The following is a 17,533-nucleotide window of genomic DNA, read 5'->3' as shown; positions in this document are numbered from 1 at the left end:
ATGGGTTCTAAAAATAATAAGTACGCTATGCTGACCATGCTGTTATTCAATTCAATATCTACAGCATCGCGACTTTCAATATCGCTGGAGGGAACAGCGTCGTCTTCCCCTTTCCCATCGCCCTCGTCCTCTTTTATACCTCCACCCACGCCTGGAGCCCACGAATTTGCCGTCAAACCGGTTCCGCCCGTGCGCAACGGGAAAAAAACGAGTACAACAAACTCTACGTCTCACCCACCATCGCAGTCGCAACCACTGAACCCACAGGTGCCGAGCCCACCTCTGCTACTCCCTGAAACAGATTCTGGTAGCAGTGACCTAACTTCCGAGCTGAAAATGCACCATGAGCCATCATCACAGCCGCCCTCGCTAAAGGGCGTCGTTCAGGCACATATTTCAAACACAAATGGGCTATCTCAACTGCCGCCGACCTCAAAAGAAGCGTTGCCTCCAGCGCCGTTGTCCCCTGCTTTGATCTCTCCTATGACCCCTACACCATCGAGTGTCCAGAGGAAGATCATTCCAAAGGAGTATCTCGAGCCGCCTCGGACTCCGGGGCACGCTGAACAATCCCACTCGTCATCCACGACGCCGACAATACCAATTTCTGCCCTCCCATCCGAAGAAGATGAGAAATTTGCTAGTGAAAACTCATCTCCTGCAACGGCAACTGCATCATCGTTTCCACCTCCATCGTCGTCGTTATTGCCACCCTCTCATAGTCAAGATGTAGACCATTCTCCTTCCAAAATTATCATTCCAGATAATCTTCTCGACGCGTCTATACCAGGTAGCGGGCTTTCGAGTCCTGCATTCACACCCAGCAGCCGACCCATGTCCAGCGCTGACCCTTCACTGTTTTCCAACCGCCCCGCTCCTCCTTCACCTGCAATGTCGCGTCGCGTGTCTGGCGCGCCCTCCATATCCTCCACCCGCTCACGTTCATCGCGACCCCCATCTACCTCCGTATCTCGTACAAATTCTCTCAGACATTCTACCCAGTCGACACACTCGAACGCCGCCGGCTCCGCGCGCAATTCGCCCGTGATCAACCCACATCGGCAGTCCGTAGGCAGCCAGCTGAGCCAGAGCTTTGCGCCGCTGCCGTCCCCACAACACCTCACTTTCTCGCTGAACGTGCCTCAACCATCGGCTTCTGGCTCATCTAGCACAACGTCGTCGTCTGTCGGTGTTCCTGCGAGCCCCAGTGCGTCGGGCGCGGCCACACTCCTCCCAGTCACACCAGCGACCGCAGTGTCGACCTCGTCGAAGCGCGCGTCGGCGATAACTTACATTAAGATCCGCGATTTCGGCTTCGCGCCCTCGGACGAACGGCACGTCGGACTCGGCCCTGAGGTGCCCAAGCCTAACCGCATCGGGCGGATGAACCGGCGGCTGCGCGGGACGCGCACGCTGAGCACGTTCAGCCAGGGCAGTGTGAGCAGCTCGGACGGTGATGGCGAGGAAGAGGATGAAGATGATGTTGATTTGGAGGGTTGGAGTATCGGCGGGTACGGCGGTAGAGGCGGGTGGGATGGGCTCAGGATAGGTTTGGGAAGGTTCAATCAGCACTCGGGCGCGAATGCTGCGACGGTTATGGAGAACGAGCGTCAGCAGCAGCTGCAGAATCAGGACTTCCCGAGCCGGATGGATTTGGATAGGAATTTCTTGGATGGGGATGATATGGATGATGATGATGAATATTACGACGCTGCTCAAGATGAAGAGGACGAAGAGACATTGTATCCTGGGCTGTATCGTGCACTATATGCCTTTGAACCGGAGGGTACTGCTGAAATGAGATTGGTGGAGGACCAGATTGTGCGTGTGGTTGGACGAGGCGGAGGTGTGGGTTGGGCAGTAGTCATTGATGAAAATGCAGAGGGAGACGAGGCTGGTTCGAAAGCAGATGGAAGTACGTCTGCGCCAAAACATGCTCTCGTGCCGGAGAGCTACTTGGAGCCAGTGAGATTGGATTGGGAAGATGAGGATGAGGAGGCTGCTGTTCCCGCTGCTGCTGCTGGCGGTAGCGGTGGTGAACATGATGTGGCTACTCCAGTCAAGAATATTCCTTCGATTACTTTGGCGTAGACTCTGCTGCGTTTCTCGTTTTCTTCCGGTGTCGATGATATACACCACCTCTTTCTTTCGTTCGGGGTTTGTGGTTTGTCCTCTTTTATTTGCTTTCTCCTTGATGGTCAGCTATTCTCGTGCAATCTGTGGTCGAGGTTGTTGCACCCATTGTACCCTGATAGCTAGGAATGCCCTCGCTTTCTTTGTTCTGATATCAATTACTCTTTTATTTTCATGTTCATTTGGATCAATACAAATTCAACCACCCACTGTACTTCAGATTTCAAGTTTGTGACCAGTATCTTTTGATCGTACAGGTTGTATGTACCTACTTAAATTTGGTTTCTACGTTCTGTACGTAATATTTGGCCTATTACATTTACGTTCCACTTTTCACTTGATAAAACTTCGCCTAGGCTGCAAAAAGTCCTCACAGATAAGTACAGTTGCGATCAACGGTCAAAACTGGCGGTTGCCCCTAGTTGGTGGCATGTGACTACGGCGCGTTCAAGGCGCGTTCGCACTCGAAATGGCAAGCTAATTCTGATCATCCCAATGTGACCGACAGAGCTATTGATGAAATGGATTCGGAAAAGAGATTTTATTGCTGTAAATTGTACATTCACAAGTCAAGAAATTGGCAAGTTTATAACACTTCCGGAGCTCTCGGAGGGGTCCAAATCATGTCGCTTACTTTCGAGCTGGATACAAGTCAGAAACCGGTGGTAGACCCAGTCCGCGTCGATCCCATACCACAGGTACCGGGGAGTCTGCTCCTAGGGGAGGTTGTCCCTCCCTGACCCAGCCCAGCCTCGCTGTAGATAACCCAGCAGCCCTCACGAACAAAGACCCATCAATCAACTCTGCATCCTTGAGCTCCGTTCCGGCAAATTCTCCCTTAGGTATGGAGCCAAAGCGTGAGGAGTAGTCAGCAAGAGCGCGCTGAAGCTTGGATATATGATCATCTGGATGCGTGAGGGTTGATTGGATGATGGCGAGCCAGGGTTCGGGTGTTACGGCGTGAGGAGAGCTGGCGGATGGGTATGCTTCGGCGTGAGGAGTTGGGTGGGCACCTGGAGGGGTGGGGTGCAGCAAGCTCTCGTCGTTGAAAAAGCGTGCGATGTCGATGGGATACCTATGGCGTGCAATATACCATACCAAAGTCAGGGACAGGTATCCCTTCAATAAAAGGACTTGAGAGGACGGCTTGATGTACGAAGTAACACTGGAAAGGAAGATGGAAGATGTGACAAAATGCATGCTGTTTTGTTCCAGACATCAAAAAATTATAAACACCAAAAGCAGTTAGTAAAACTTACTTGAAAAAGTCGGCGTTGAAAGGCTTGTCAGACCCCTCGAATCCGCCTACTCCATATATCAAGGAAGAGAGCCAAATGAGCTCTTTGACCTTGTCTTGCAAGTTGTCGCCGCCCCCAATCCACTCGTCGACGTACTTGACGATTGTTTCAGCTGAATTGTCCAGGTTTTCCTTGTAGAAGCCCATGGGATTCTTTAACTCGACTGGGGCAAGTGCGGGATTTGCGAGAACTCGTGCAAGGATTGTGAACGCGTGTAGCCCCTTTCCAGTCACGCCTTTGTCCCCTAATCCCACTTTACTTGCGAATTGGGACACAAGGCTCTCCACTGCACCACCTTCACTAAAGATTGAAGGAGGGAATAAAGTGGGTGATTCTGCCTTGTGCACTGCGATCTGGGCAAGGCCTATACGAAACAGAAGCCAAGAAAAGATGACATCGTTTTGAATTGATTCAGATAATCAAAGAAATCTGACAAACGGACCTTCAGCCAAAACACCCGGTACAGCGAATTCAACACCTAGTCCAACATGAATGAGGGGGTGGAAAAGGCCCGCCAAGAGACGGTTCAACATTGCCGGATGATTATCTCCAGCGCCGACATTAGCGCTAGCAGAAAAGATATACTCTTCTAATATTGCGCTGACGTCCTTCGCAATGACTTCAGCTTTGAAGAATTCAAGGTATGCCTGATAGTAACTGCATATAGGTGAGAACATGTCAGATAGGATATCCATTGGAACGTACTTTTCATCGCCCAAGTAATCCTTCCAATTTTCCTTTGTGATGGGATTGGGAGAGACAAACGCATCCCTTTGATCTTTGCTATTCTCTTCAAACGTCTTTCTTATAATGGAGGCATCTGCTCCGAGAGCCCACAGTGTCAAAAGAGTATGAGGGATATGGCTGATCGAAAGCAATTAGTACAACTCGGTAAGGATCGGCGTACGGACGAATGGTTTTCGCATCACGTACTTGTGGAAACCGCGAAAGTTGAAGAAAACATGGTGTTTCTTCTGATTCTCGGTCAGAGCTTCCCTCAAAGCAGTAGTTGATTCGGGGGAGATGCCTGGCCAGATACGAGGCGCCAATGGATTCTTTTCCGTGGCAACAGAGGGAATAGGAAAGTATGTTGGATCAATAGCAGCTGGCATATCGTGAAGGTTGTGAGATGGTGTTGTTGGGAGATAGTGTCTTCAAGTTCCCAGTCACATCCTTTATATAAAGAGCTGTGCGTATCAGTGGCTGGGCATATCGGCTCCTGCTAGTGCAAAGAACTCTATAGATCTGTACCGTGCGTCATGAGATACCCAATTCGATTGTTGTCATTACAAGAAGCCCCGTGAGATCTACAATCAGCTTGGTGAGCAGCTGCGGGCGAGATGACTCGTTTTGAAGAATTAGCTTGAATACAAGCCATGACGCTATCATTTCAGCCATTGGTAAGCTCGAGTGGGATAGAGTGTTTTTAGAGATTCGAGCGACTGTAGCGGCTGTTATGTTCCGGAGAAAAAATTGTGTTGGAAAACAAACTTTTCTGAGTAATGAAGACCCCTGAAAACGTGATGTCTTCAATCATAATGCTATGTGGGGCTTAGACGGTTTTTTGACATCAAGAAATTCCTTTTCAACGAGAAAATACCAAAGATATGACACTTTGGTTGAACTTAAAGCCATCGTGAAAGCTTTCTGCATCACATAGAGTAACATGCAAGGAATATGTATTCCACGCACGCCTACAGTCGGAAGCTGTATAAGCAAAACGTCAGCCGGTTAGCTATCCGGTGAGGTGTTTCAACGAAGGGCGGTGCGGGAAGAGCTGTTCACATCTAGGACTTACAATTCGGAAAAGAAAACCGCGTCCTACACCACTGGTGGTGGTGCTATGTCCAGATGAGAAGTTGATCCTTGACTCGGTCTGAGGCTTGGCTGGCATTAACTCACTACGCGATCCATATCAACATCACGGAAGGAGCGTTCCTGCCTATTATAATCTAGCTTTTCAGAGAATAGACGCTTGAGCAGATTCGCCCGTAAGTAGTGAATAAATGAAAGTCTGTGTCGTTCAGTGTGAACTTGAAGTGAATCTTCGTGGAACCAAACAAGGCTTCTTCTGCTTCAAAAATTCCTAGTAGGAATTTAGAAAACCGACCTTCTTTGAGCTTTTAGCATAGGAGTATTCTGACGGCGATCTCATACTAAAGCGATAAAGAAAGGGGACTGAGTCAAAAAGAATCAAGATCTCGTGGCACACACTGAAGTGATCCTCGTTGTAGCAACATTGTGGTCACGTACAGACATTTTCGTGTCTGCCTGCTCTTGTTACAGTTTTGATAAAGAACTTGACTTCGTAACTCCCATTAAACCCAACTATGATATAGCATAAGACATTTCCGGATCTACAACCGAAAGCAAAATATAAATCAATATCAAATCAACATCGAAGCAGGTAATCCACTGATATTCCAGATAATTCCGTATTGTATACTCCAGGTTAAACTCTAGGGTAAAAATAAGCTCAAGCTGAGCTGATATCGACAGTTTCGTCTCCTGAGAAATACTCTGGGAGAACATACGCCAACTTCTTGCGGTCGGCGGGGTTTTGCTTGTGCGACCTGGGCATGATGCTGAACTTCATGGAGCCGACTTCTTCTAAGAACACATCTGCATCGTTTCCTTCGATAGCCGCCTGCAACTCGTCTAGGATGGTAGCAGCGACCAGACGGGATGTGTCCGCATTAGCTTTGAGGGTCTTGAAAACCTCATGAGCAGTAACAGCCTCGGATTGGGGTCTCCACGAGTCGTAATCCGTCGCAGTGGCGATGAGGGCGTAGCTCAGCTCCGCCTCCCTCGCCAACTTGGCCTCGGGCAACACACTCATGTTGATGAGATCTCCACCCCATTGGCGATACATCTTGCTCTCCGCCCTGGTGGAGAACTGTGGGCCCTCCATGCACACGATGCATTTGTCGGTGAAGAGCTGCACACCACGGCCTTCCGCCTCCAACGCCTTGCGCACGCGTGGCTCGAGCCAGCTCACAAACTTGTTGCTGAATGGATCGCCGAACATGGCGTGGGCTACGATGCTCGTGTCTTGGAAGAAAGATGCGGGCCGCACACCCTTGGTGCGATCGATGATCTGTGTGGGGATCGCGAAAGACCCAGGGGATATTTCCTCACGCAACGAGCCCACAGCCGAGAATGCCAGGATGACACGTACACCGAGATGCTTGAGTGCAGCGATATTTGCGCGTCCTGGAACCGCAGATGGGTTGATTGAATGACCTACACCGTGTCGTGCCAGGAAAGCGACCTTTGTGCCGGAGGGTAGACTGGCTATGGTAATTGGAGAACTAGGGAATCCCCATGGCTAAAAACTAATAATTAGAACACTAAAAGCTGATAGCTCAGCCACTGCTCACCGTCTCTGGGTTCACAGACTTTCTAAAATGAACAAACAGCTCAGTGTCCGATTAGACGTCGCTGAAATCACACTTACACAAACGTCAAATTATCGAGATGGTAGAGACCACTTCCACCGATAACGCCAATGAGAACTATGATAATGTTCAACTCGAGTTTACTTCTAAGAAAAGTTGTTCTCTTTACCTTTCTCTTCAACCATCTTTCCGTTGTCTAAAAGTTTGAGAACGAAATGACTGATAAATAAATAAATCGATCGTCAGCATGATCTGAATGGGGATGTAAAATCTAACCGATCGTGTGCGATTGCTAATGCCGACTTTGCCGCTTTGAACCGGCGGATGAAAATGACCGGCAAAATGCGGCGAGTTTAACTTGGCGATCTCAGAAAACTGGCATGAACTACACACGAGGTGGAAAACCTTGGTGTTGTCTTGTAACGAGGTTTTGACATACAGTCAAATTTGATGGTACTCTGTTGTCAGCTCTTAATGTAGCCGTGGTGAGTTTTATCCAGCGGTGATACGGTGAGAACTTAAATCGAAAGAACGTAAAGATTGCCATGTTGTTTGGAGATGCAGAGATCATATCCTCAAATATGCTCCATATCTTATACTATGATTTCCATATTGTCGGACATTTCTTCATGAAATTCTAGCACGTGTCTACTAGCATTCCCAATGTGTAATTTCAGTCTTTTGCTTTATAATTTTTCTAAAGAACTAATTTATCAAATACAAGACAATAAAACTCTGTCAGGTTAGCTTTCCTGAGGGAGCAAGGTATAGGTATAACTCTTTTGTAGACATTTTAATTGAAAGTGATAGCATTTACCCAGCATTTACCCAAATTTGAATTGTAGGCTACTTTCTGTTGTTAAACTAAGGGTAATAAAGTGGATCAAAGTTCATCAAACGGACAGAATTGGATCATACGTACTTGTACATCATGGACGGAAGGTCATATCATGCAAAACCTGCGGGCTCAGTGGGGACTAGTTTGTGGTCAATTTCAGAAAAGTTGTCCCATTTCCCAATTTTAGTAGTTATACGTTATGCCCCTCCCATTTAGTGTAGAACTGGTCATAAATGGACTAAATATTCGCTCAATAGGCCGACCTCATGTATTCATGACAGCCTGTGGGTTCATGATATGGATCTTTCTTACATTTTATCCTATAACACGTTTTAGGGTTCATTCAACTTCATTGCCTGAGTGTAATGCGCTTACGCTGTGTGATTAGTGTGACTGTAAGAAGACCTTAAAATGCTCAGTGAGCTTCTGGCGGAAGACGGATAGTGCAATGGATCATTCTATACATGTACGTATTTGTAATTGTCCGTAGACCAGTGTATCCTTTCTCTGAAAAAGTGAAGACATTCGGTGATCCCCGTATTAGGCAAATTTGCATCACGGACAACTCTACAGGAATGGAACCAATTATGTTAGAAGTTATTTGAGGGTGCAAATGCGTTGACGTTCTCGGGCCCAAACCTTTGGGGTTGGCCTCGTGCGATTATAGCTATCCTGTTAGTTGCCTCCCATTCAAGCTTCTCGTACAATCATTCTGCTATGTTTACATTGCATTAACATTTCGTATACTTACGCACACAGACAGAATTACTCTGGGTAGCTCACGGCGCTAGGCCAATGACAATATCCAAAAACAAAAACTCACAAACAGTTCCCCAGGGAATCATGGAAAAGGACAAATGTTCTAGGCACTCTCTCTATGATGATCATCCCAGATGCATATCAGAAAAACCTTCGTCATGAACTCCGTGTCCGAGACTGTTCGACCTGATGTGAATATTAATTATAGAGACAGGGCCAAATGACGGTGTGAAAACCCATGTGATGTCGTACGAACGGCGGAGAGGCAAAATGGAGAGGCGGCCACTTCCCAATACAGCGTGCGCAGTACGTGCCGAAGGGAAGAGTATCCTTTTCAGTCGGCCCCCGTTCTTTCTCAGCAGCTTCCAACGTGAGTATCTGGGGTACTCTCCGCCAGGAGTCGGGAGACCAAGGCTTGGGAAATCTGGGAAGGAAATCGAGAACGGGAATAAACGATACTTAAAATAGTCGCACGGGCGGCCTGTACAATGCGATGCCTATTGTACGTCCTGTCGACTCCACAGACCGCATAGCAATGGAAATGACCCTTCAACGTGGAGGACAGAAGTAGCATGATATCGTACGACACTACATACAGGAGGTAGATGTAGTGAAAAGGCAACGCTTCTTTTCATATTTACATAGACCATTGTAGAAAGATTACATTCCACTGCTTGACCCCGGTCCCCAGGACTGTCATACAGTTTTGAACAATGCTAACACGACCTGTTCGCGTGATACAATCTACTTCAATGTAGAAAAATGTACTGATATGTGAGATTCGGTGTGATTATTTTGTCATTGTTAGTCATTTCGATGTTACATTTGTCCTAATTGATTGGGTCCCGATAAACGAGAAGCTTTCGCATGGAAAAAATCCAGAGAATCAGCGCGTGGTTCTTTATCTAATAGACGTTGGAGACCCAACGCATTCTCTTGAGAAATCCGACATCAAGTGCTCAAAGACTAGAACTGAAACGATACTAGTCTTAGTGAATCAGAAGTCGCTTATGGGGCGCAAAAAATGAACCACAGCATTTTTAATGGAGCGATTCAGAACCCATGTCCCAAATTGTTGGTGAGTGGACGAAGAAACGTTGGTTTATATATTGTGTACAAGATCTAATACATTGAGCATCAAAAACAAAGACAGCGACGTGAGTACTTGGGACTGTGTGGATGAGATAAGGATATGCAAAATAGGAAGCTGAAATGTGGGAAGGTATATGGCACAGGATTAAGTTGGATTAGCTGGAATACACTTAAAAGATTATTCTGATCGGGGCTCCGCGAAGTACACTCCATTGCGTGGGAGTCATTGGCGAGATAGACCTAACCAAGAATGATCACAGGTTAAATTGTTTAATATGACGCATTATGATGAAGGATGCCAGGATTTCTGATCAGCATAGTCAGAACCATCGCACAAGACAAAACGAGATGCGAAATCAATGACCTGGGATAATGTGCGCGTATGGCTCGTAGATGATAAGATTGTTTCCAGAAACGTCGTACGCCCTAAAGTGGGCGGGTTTGAGATCATAATGAGCAACAAGTCCATTGTCCATGGTCGTGCACTAGAACACATGAAAGCATGTTAGCAGATTTATCATTTTGGCAGAAAGGCGCTTAGGGTACGAACAGTCCACTCCTGACCGGCATACAAATTGAACCCCCATTTATACTCCTTTCCATCCGAGGCCATGAACTTTCTGGTCGTAGATCTGAGTGATAGATAGAGGGTCAGTCTGGAGAACATAGAACTGTGCAGACCCGACTTACGCTCCGAAGAAGGCGGTTTTCTTCAAATAGCGTGACATGGGCATAGTGGATTGCTGTGGGGCCTTCGTAAAGGATATTGTGCCCAGGTTTTCGTCTGCTTGGAAGTCAAGGTGGATGATAGGGTCTCGGGTGAGAGGTAGTGTGCTCCGGAAACGCGAAGCCCGATTGTTCATTTCGTATATCTTGGTACTTGTGTGACCAGGCTGCCGAGCCACATGAAAGAAGAATCGGTCATACATTTCGTCAAAATCGGAGTTGGATAGCTGACCAGTGCGATCCTCGAACGTGTATGGGAGGGGTCGATGCAGCCTAGTCATTTCAAGTGATGTTTTCGTGTGTGGAAGACTCGAGGGACCGCGTCGCAGGTAAAAGTCAGTGGTAAAGGTCGATCAAGGAAGCTGCGTTGCGTCGCGCTATATAAGAGAAACTATTGGGGCCCAGAGCGGATGCACCACGCTTCAGATGTTCGAAAATGGTCTTCGTGGTGCGGAAAAGAAGACCGTTTCTGTCAAAAAGTCGAGTGAAGAAAAGTGGGGAAATCCCACAATGTGGGACTAGGTCAAAATAAGGCGACCATAGAGTTATGACATCCATCTTTGGGACCGAGATCGAATCTGATGTTTGTTACCCGAAATAAAAGAGACAATCCAGGGCAGTCAGCCGTAAAGCAGTTTGGCGGGACATCTTGGTGACGCAATCAATTGGAAGAAAGGAAGGAATTAGGCAAACACAGAAGAGCCACCATATATTTAAGATAAGCCACTTTGGTCAGCACCTCCTCGTCCACACGAAAGGGGGTAGAACGTTTATTTAATGCTTGCGCGGGTGAAAATCATCCTCGTCACAGAAGGTGATTTAGGGCCGGAGGCAGTGATAGAATTGAACGGGGAAAGGTTTGATCAAAAAGGCCACTGTATTGAGGTTACAATGATCAAGTCAGGCACTCACCCTGGTTGCTTGATAAGGTCAGGTGTTTTGTTTCAAAGAGCTTCGCAACCTCAGCACTGTCACTTGTACAGCTACGACATATTCAAAGGCGACCTTCAAGAGACAGGAATGATAGGACATTATCACCAGTCAAACGATGAAAGTCCTCAAGATACGTATCTGTTCGCCATTTTTTACAATATCATTTCTTATTCAAACACATCAACAAGTCATGAGGTTGCAATGGGTCCACCTGAGACTATGTCTCGAGTTCAGATAGCTGGATGGGGATTAGGATTGGGGATGGGTGCCAAGGTATAATTCCGGGCTCCCCCAAGCGCCTACAGTTAGAATCAAAATGAATGGTATAAAGGTAAGCAGATTGCAAGGTAAGGTGGCTATTTGCAGGACAATTTTCACATTGACAGTGGCGCGGCAATAATTATGGTTAGAGAACGCGCCTGGGTAATAGAACGGGATCCAGACCTCGTAGAAGGCATGTTTGTTTCGGCTTTCGGACCTCAATGATAAAGAAAGGGCCATTTAGCTCACGAAGAACAGCAAGGACACAAAGACTTTAGACGCATCACCTCAAAGTAATATGGGGTATTTGAAGCAAGCCGACAGAGGTAATGTATCTTCCAGAGAAACGAACCAATCTTCATGTTCTTTCGTCTGGGGATACACTGAATGAATCGTGGAACCCTCGGCAGGGGTAAGCATAACTTGCACTGAGGCTCGCAGGATGCTGATCATTTATTGTCGTAGGCGAAGCACAAAGAGTCAACGTGGTCAATATGAAGGACATCGGTGAGTGAAACCAGCGGAGTCGAGGAAAGCTTAAAGTGACGTACGTCATGAACAGATAGCCCAACTGAATTGCCCTGTGACCACGACCAGCTGCCCGACATCATCGCCTGATAGTGACTCTTCTCCATCATGTCGGCAGTCACCTGATATTTTGGGGAAGAAAGAAGACATATCGAGAAACGGTGACACATTGAACACATACGATGCTCTCGCGAACAGACTTCTTTACACCGAGGGCGGCATTGACATCGTGGTTCGAGAATTATTCAAAAGATTTCGGCATGATATACAGAATATACTGCGGAGCCCATAAGAGGTCAAAAGTTCGGCCACATATTTGCAACAATGCAAGGTGTGCCCGGTAAGAACTACTTTCCGGTCGATGAGCAAATGCTATCAAAAAGGAACACGGCAAATAGTGTCACATCCGCAGGTGGTGCATACTAGTCCCTTTTGACATTAAGAACAAGATACATTGGGGATACACTGCAGAAGCACCTGGTGAATAAACAAGGGAAAGCTGACAAAAAATAAGGCATAACTCACCAAATGTACAGAAGAGATAACGTAAGCCAATTGTAACTGCAGACTAAACGGATGTGCTTTCAGCTATTATGGATGCAGAAGTCTTTGCGTCGAGGAACAATTCATTCATTTCGTTAATGTCTTCGGCCTCAATCTGGTTCCGCCCAGCCAATTTAGCCAGGATAGATGCAGGGGTCAATAGTTGGAGGGCATAGCTTTTGGAGATAGATAGAGTGTTAGAGTTGTAGCAATATATACACCGCCGAGATGACCTTACCGCAATGAACTCTTCTCGCCCTCCCCTGCAAGTTTATCCAACACATCGGGGCTCAACTTTAGTCCTTCGACGTTAGCCCTCGCTTGTACAACTTTGCCGATTTGTTCTTTGGTGTATGCATCTGTTTTGACGATCATACAGCTGCGACAAATGCATAAGCTTTTGTTGACCAAAAGAAAGTTGTTCAATAATATACCGATCCAGAAGGTCCACAGGGATTCCATGCGGTGAAACGATGTCAGTCGTGCCACGAACCAGCGAATTTCCACGGTTTGTAGCCAAAATAACGGTGGGCGCCATTGGGGATTCTAGAAGAGCATTGAGGTATGTGAAACATTCTATATCTAACATGTGGACCTGGCAAAAAAAGTGCATCAGTATGGACCGACGCTAAAATAAATATGTATGCACTTCATCGATGAATACAACTCCGGGGACCACTTCTGCAACACCTTGATCAACATAACCCTTGACAATTTTATTGACTTCTCTTCTCAATTTATCTGTGACTTCTGTTCGGCCACTCTTTACGAGACTTCCCATTACACTCATGATATCTTGACCACCTTGAGGTCTTGCATTGGCTGAATCGAGATCGCCCAATGTCACATCTTGAACAAGTTCCTTTCTTTTATGCACCTCTCCTTTAGGTAAAGGGACATATGTTTCGGATTCCAGGTCATAAGACGCAGCGTAAGCGTCGGAGCGTCCAACGCGCTATCGTCTAGTATTTAGCACCGAAAGAGGAAGAGCTGTGAGATACATACCTTCACGGCACCTGTCGCGTAATCAATGTATACAACATCCCCAACAATGATCTTCTCCTTTAAAATAGCTTCATAGATGGTGGGGTCCAAGCGCAATTGCTTCGTTCCCTTCACAGTCTTCAGGCCCAGGATGACGTGAGAGACTGTTTTACCATAACCACTTAACGGATTCTCGGCTTCAGTAGGTGTCAACTCGGTGACCTCGCCTTCGTAGACCTCTTTGGTTTCCTTTATCCGAAGACCTGGAGTTAAGAAGGTTAGTCAGGGAAGTCGACAACAAGAAAAGCGTGAATGCGTCCGTTTCCATCGTGTCAGCTTCTATGAACCCAGATTTTCGTCGACCGAAAGGCATAACACTCGGTTGTGATAGGCAATTATAGCCATGACAGGCCCAATACACGATATGGACGATAGGTAGCGATATCTGGTGACGAGTGCTTGTCATTCCAATCGCATAAAGAGACTATAGCACGTTTGAATGACCCAGTGCATTTACACTTTGATGCAAGAAGGTGCCATCTTCGTCGAAAGAACATTCCAAGCCGAAAAGAAGGCTAACATTATCCATCCTTGAACGAAAGGAAAGGACGTCGCCGATAGAGGATTCTATGCACATAATGTGCGTATGGAAAGGGTGTAAGAAGGGGATTTTCACGCTCTGCACGTTTCATGCCTTCAAGAGGCGCGTAGCAATCCCAATCGATCGCGGAAATGGGCGAGTGTCATTGGGAAACCGAAACATTTCTCCAAGTCTGGTGATGTGGGATTTTCAAGGAAAGCCAGCACCCAGGGAAACGGCGCATATACACAAGATAACGCGATGATCATGGGTCGCAAAGCGACCTGGAAATGATAAACCGAAGGCTCACCGATAGCTCTCCGAAACGCCTCAGCCAAAACTTCTGTCTTCTTCACCTCCGTGCTATACACCTCTGATCCAACCATGGGACAAAATGGCACCTTTGCTCCAAGTTCATGTGATACAGCTAAAGCAAGGGCTGTTTTTCCGGTTCCTGGCGCGCCGACGAGCAAAAGGGCTCTACCAGAAAACTTTCTCGACTTTATGAGATCTACGACAACACCGCAAGCCTTGGGACATTCGATCAGCAGCTAATCAAACACTTCAATATGTATGATCCACGTACCTCACGGGCGTTCGTTTGTCCAATAAACCCAGCACCATCCACCAACGCGTAGCCTTCTGGTGTCAAACCAAGTCCTTTGATATGCGAATGGGGGGCAATACGTGACGAGCGACCCGCTGATGAAGAGGTTGGAGGTAGTGGAGCATTGTGTGCAGGCGCCGATTTTGCAGCAGAAGAAGTACTGGCGTTCATCGTTTGGACAGCGACAAAGGGTGTTTTCCAACTGGTGACGGTGACGACTGGCTGGCTAGTCTGGCATGATTTATTTTCCCACGGTTCTTGGCACTCAACTATAATTTTACTTTGCCAAAAAAAACACGGTCGGCGAACTTCAGCGAACCTACAAATATAAGTGTTTCGTTTTCCTCATATAATTTCTTTGAAAAAAGGTCGTGCATAAATTAATTAGTATTAAAACTGTAGCAAGGGGTATAAAATATCAAACACAAAGAGAGTCATGAATTACGTGCATATTCGACTGATGATTTGTTTGTGTCCAAAAGATATAGAAGCCGGGGGTTGTTTTTCGAATGTATGAAAGCTAGGTTACCATATCCGACAAGAATGGTTGTTACCCATTTCCTGCAAACTAATGAATGTGCTCATGAGTGTCGCATAATCTATACATCTCCTGGCAAGTTGATCTCGGGAGTGAGGTGCGAAGTCGCCGCTTCCCTCTCCCTTATCTGCTTTCTGCGTATAAACCATTGAATGGTTGGAAGGGAAAGGCACGAGATAATGATCCATATGACAAGGATAGCAAAATTGAAGCCAACTGCAAATTTTGTTAGATAAATATGTCACCGAGGGTTCTTGCGCCTTACGTGTGTCCTTAGTCCCAAAGGCAAGTGACCTTATGGATTTCGACACATTGTAGAACGGCGCAGCGTACCCATAATGGAATATCGTTGGCAAAACATCGATGGGGAAGACGCATACGGAGACGTCAACTAAGACATCGAAGATAAAAGTATCATTCAACTGAACATTGAAAAGTGAGAATCAATAAGGCAATAAACACACCGATGATCCAAAGAATCATAAAAAATGGAATATATCTTGGTGTAAGGAGCGTTATCAATGATTCTAGAGCCAATCCTCTGGGTTATGTGAATTAATGCACTTGGAGTGGTGTAAATCTATGGGCTTACACAGAAAGCATGCCAAACCAGTTACACATCCAAAAAACGAGAAAACCAGCCTGTCCGTAACTAAATGCAGCATCATCCAAATGAGATTGCTTCAATGTGTATCAGACACTTACTTCCTCGTTAAATCAAGCTTGAATGCCAAACTAAGCAAAGAATAAAATAACTCGGAAAAATCTGATTAGAAGAACGCCCATTTATTCAATAGAAATTTAACCTACTGATAGAAGGAAATACCCAGAGAAGGAGGAGCAAAGTCGGAGTATAACGAGTGACCTGAAATTTAACATAGTTTCTAAGCCAGAAACATGACGAGCGTGAAAAGCAATATTCTAAAACCAAGATTGTTAGTCAACTCTGGTACATGAACATCATACTTCAGTATCCTTACAACGATGAAGAAGGATAAAATTAATAGATAAATGAGTCCAACGAATACGACAGCGCTGGCACTGAAGAGAAATGAGTTGGTTAATTGTGCAATGGAGATTATAACGTACACTGCCTGGTTGAATGGTATAAGATTAACGAGAGTATAGGACACAGGGTTGGCCAAAGTCTGGGGGGAGACAGACAATATGTCGACAATGTTAGGCAAAGTGGATATTTCAGACGCAAACTGGATAGCGAATTCAAGTTTGAAAGTTTCCAGTGTCATTTGTACCTAATATATGGTTAGACGATGAGCCTCTTGGTTGTGTCGAGTATTATCTCACAACTGGACGAATAAAAGCACGACTGCAAGATGTGTAAGTAAAATACACATGGAATAAAGGAGACTAGTAGCTTACTAGGCGTTCTCATTTCGCGCCTCAGACACGTAGACGGTAATCGCTTGTGATCCATTATACGTGGGGTCTGGACTGTCAGTGGTAGCCTGTAGTGCGTCGCTAGCCCCTGCATTAACTGGACCAGGCGACAAGTATTTACTAGTATCAGCCATCATGGACAGAAATATGAGGCCACTCACTGACAATGGCCGCCCATGTCTGTTCGTCCTTCAAAGCGTGGGCGACATCGGTGACTCCCTTGTGAAACTTACTTGGTGGAATGACTTTCCATTTAATGACATGATTGGACCGATTAATGTCAAGAAATGTTTGGGTAACACCTTGCCCCACTCTCCCGCCATCGAAATCCTTGAAATTTTGAGTATGCAGACATAAAGCAAGACGGAATAGCGTACGACAATCCATCCCCTCAAAGAATGCGCAGGAACCTTCCAAAGCGACCCCCAGTAGATAGCGAATACGGAAAATATCGTCAGAATTACCATGAGTAATCCAGTCAAATATGACTTCAGATACTCTTTCCGAGCGGCCTTCACAGATGGATCTCCTTTCTCAAAGAGGTCTTTCGTAAAAGGTTGGCATGGAGGCAATATGATACCGGGATCAAGAATTACTGAAGGCTCGGCAACACTGGAATTGATGATTGATGTATCCTTTTCCTTTAAGGTGGTACTAACAGCAATCGTATCCAAAGAGGTCGTCGTTGTGGTATGGAAGGAGGGACTAGGAGGTTCGAAGTTGGTTCTGCAAGACATGTCCCCAGTCAAGCGGTATGAGAAAAGAAGGGTAATAAGAGGACCAGATGTCAGCCAGCCATGCGCCTTTTAAATTTATGGACGAAATCTGATCGAGGCTGGTGCTTTTTTACAAGAGTTGTCTTGGTTTGACCAGCAATATAAGGATCGGGCCCAGAGCTGTAGCAAATTCAAAGCCAA

At 46.3% G+C, this 17,533-nt stretch overlaps 6 protein-coding genes across 6 annotated transcripts; 1 reads left to right on the top strand and 5 right to left on the bottom strand.

Moving 5' to 3' along the window:
- On the top strand, nt 1-2,091 carry JR316_0005398 (uncharacterized protein; the record flags this gene model as incomplete). Its single annotated transcript, XM_047891156.1, has 1 exon — nt 1-2,091. The coding sequence occupies one exon, from the start codon at nt 1-3 to the stop codon at nt 2,089-2,091; it is 2,091 nt and encodes a 696-aa protein (XP_047750917.1).
- Nucleotides 2,092-2,763: 672 nt separating this feature from the next.
- Nucleotides 2,764-4,543, bottom strand: JR316_0005397 (Questin oxidase; the record flags this gene model as incomplete). Its single annotated transcript, XM_047891155.1, has 5 exons — nt 2,764-3,298; nt 3,393-3,795; nt 3,874-4,088; nt 4,137-4,295; nt 4,365-4,543. The coding sequence occupies 5 exons, from the start codon at nt 4,541-4,543 to the stop codon at nt 2,764-2,766; spliced, it is 1,491 nt and encodes a 496-aa protein (XP_047750916.1).
- A 1,364-nt stretch (nt 4,544-5,907) lies between these two features.
- Nucleotides 5,908-7,014, bottom strand: JR316_0005396 (S-methyl-5'-thioadenosine phosphorylase; the record flags this gene model as incomplete). Its single annotated transcript, XM_047891154.1, has 4 exons — nt 5,908-6,759; nt 6,812-6,833; nt 6,889-6,946; nt 6,999-7,014. 4 exons carry the CDS (start codon nt 7,012-7,014, stop codon nt 5,908-5,910), a joined length of 948 nt encoding a protein of 315 aa, XP_047750915.1.
- A 2,860-nt stretch (nt 7,015-9,874) lies between these two features.
- JR316_0005395 (uncharacterized protein) lies at nt 9,875-10,525 on the bottom strand (the record flags this gene model as incomplete). The annotated part of the gene is made up of 3 exons (XM_047891153.1): nt 9,875-10,003; nt 10,069-10,150; nt 10,209-10,525. The coding sequence occupies 3 exons, from the start codon at nt 10,523-10,525 to the stop codon at nt 9,875-9,877; spliced, it is 528 nt and encodes a 175-aa protein (XP_047750914.1).
- Nucleotides 10,526-12,534: 2,009 nt separating this feature from the next.
- Nucleotides 12,535-14,851, bottom strand: JR316_0005394 (RuvB ATP-dependent DNA helicase pontin; the record flags this gene model as incomplete). The annotated part of the gene is made up of 7 exons (XM_047891152.1): nt 12,535-12,685; nt 12,748-12,888; nt 12,944-13,104; nt 13,159-13,464; nt 13,515-13,756; nt 14,384-14,603; nt 14,660-14,851. 7 exons carry the CDS (start codon nt 14,849-14,851, stop codon nt 12,535-12,537), a joined length of 1,413 nt encoding a protein of 470 aa, XP_047750913.1.
- A 428-nt stretch (nt 14,852-15,279) lies between these two features.
- On the bottom strand, nt 15,280-17,353 carry JR316_0005393 (putative endoplasmic reticulum membrane protein; the record flags this gene model as incomplete). Its single annotated transcript, XM_047891151.1, has 12 exons — nt 15,280-15,434; nt 15,484-15,609; nt 15,683-15,759; nt 15,811-15,870; nt 15,924-15,953; nt 16,084-16,139; nt 16,199-16,259; nt 16,308-16,471; nt 16,524-16,545; nt 16,599-16,713; nt 16,778-16,946; nt 16,994-17,353. The coding sequence occupies 12 exons, from the start codon at nt 17,351-17,353 to the stop codon at nt 15,280-15,282; spliced, it is 1,395 nt and encodes a 464-aa protein (XP_047750912.1).
- Nucleotides 17,354-17,533: the final 180 nt, after the last annotated feature.

The sequence above is a fragment of the Psilocybe cubensis genome, chromosome 4, assembly GCF_017499595.1.
Source record: "Psilocybe cubensis strain MGC-MH-2018 chromosome 4, whole genome shotgun sequence".
NCBI classification, from domain to species: domain Eukaryota; kingdom Fungi; phylum Basidiomycota; class Agaricomycetes; order Agaricales; family Agrocybaceae; genus Psilocybe; species Psilocybe cubensis.
This window is presented reverse-complemented; position numbering and strand designations above follow the sequence as displayed.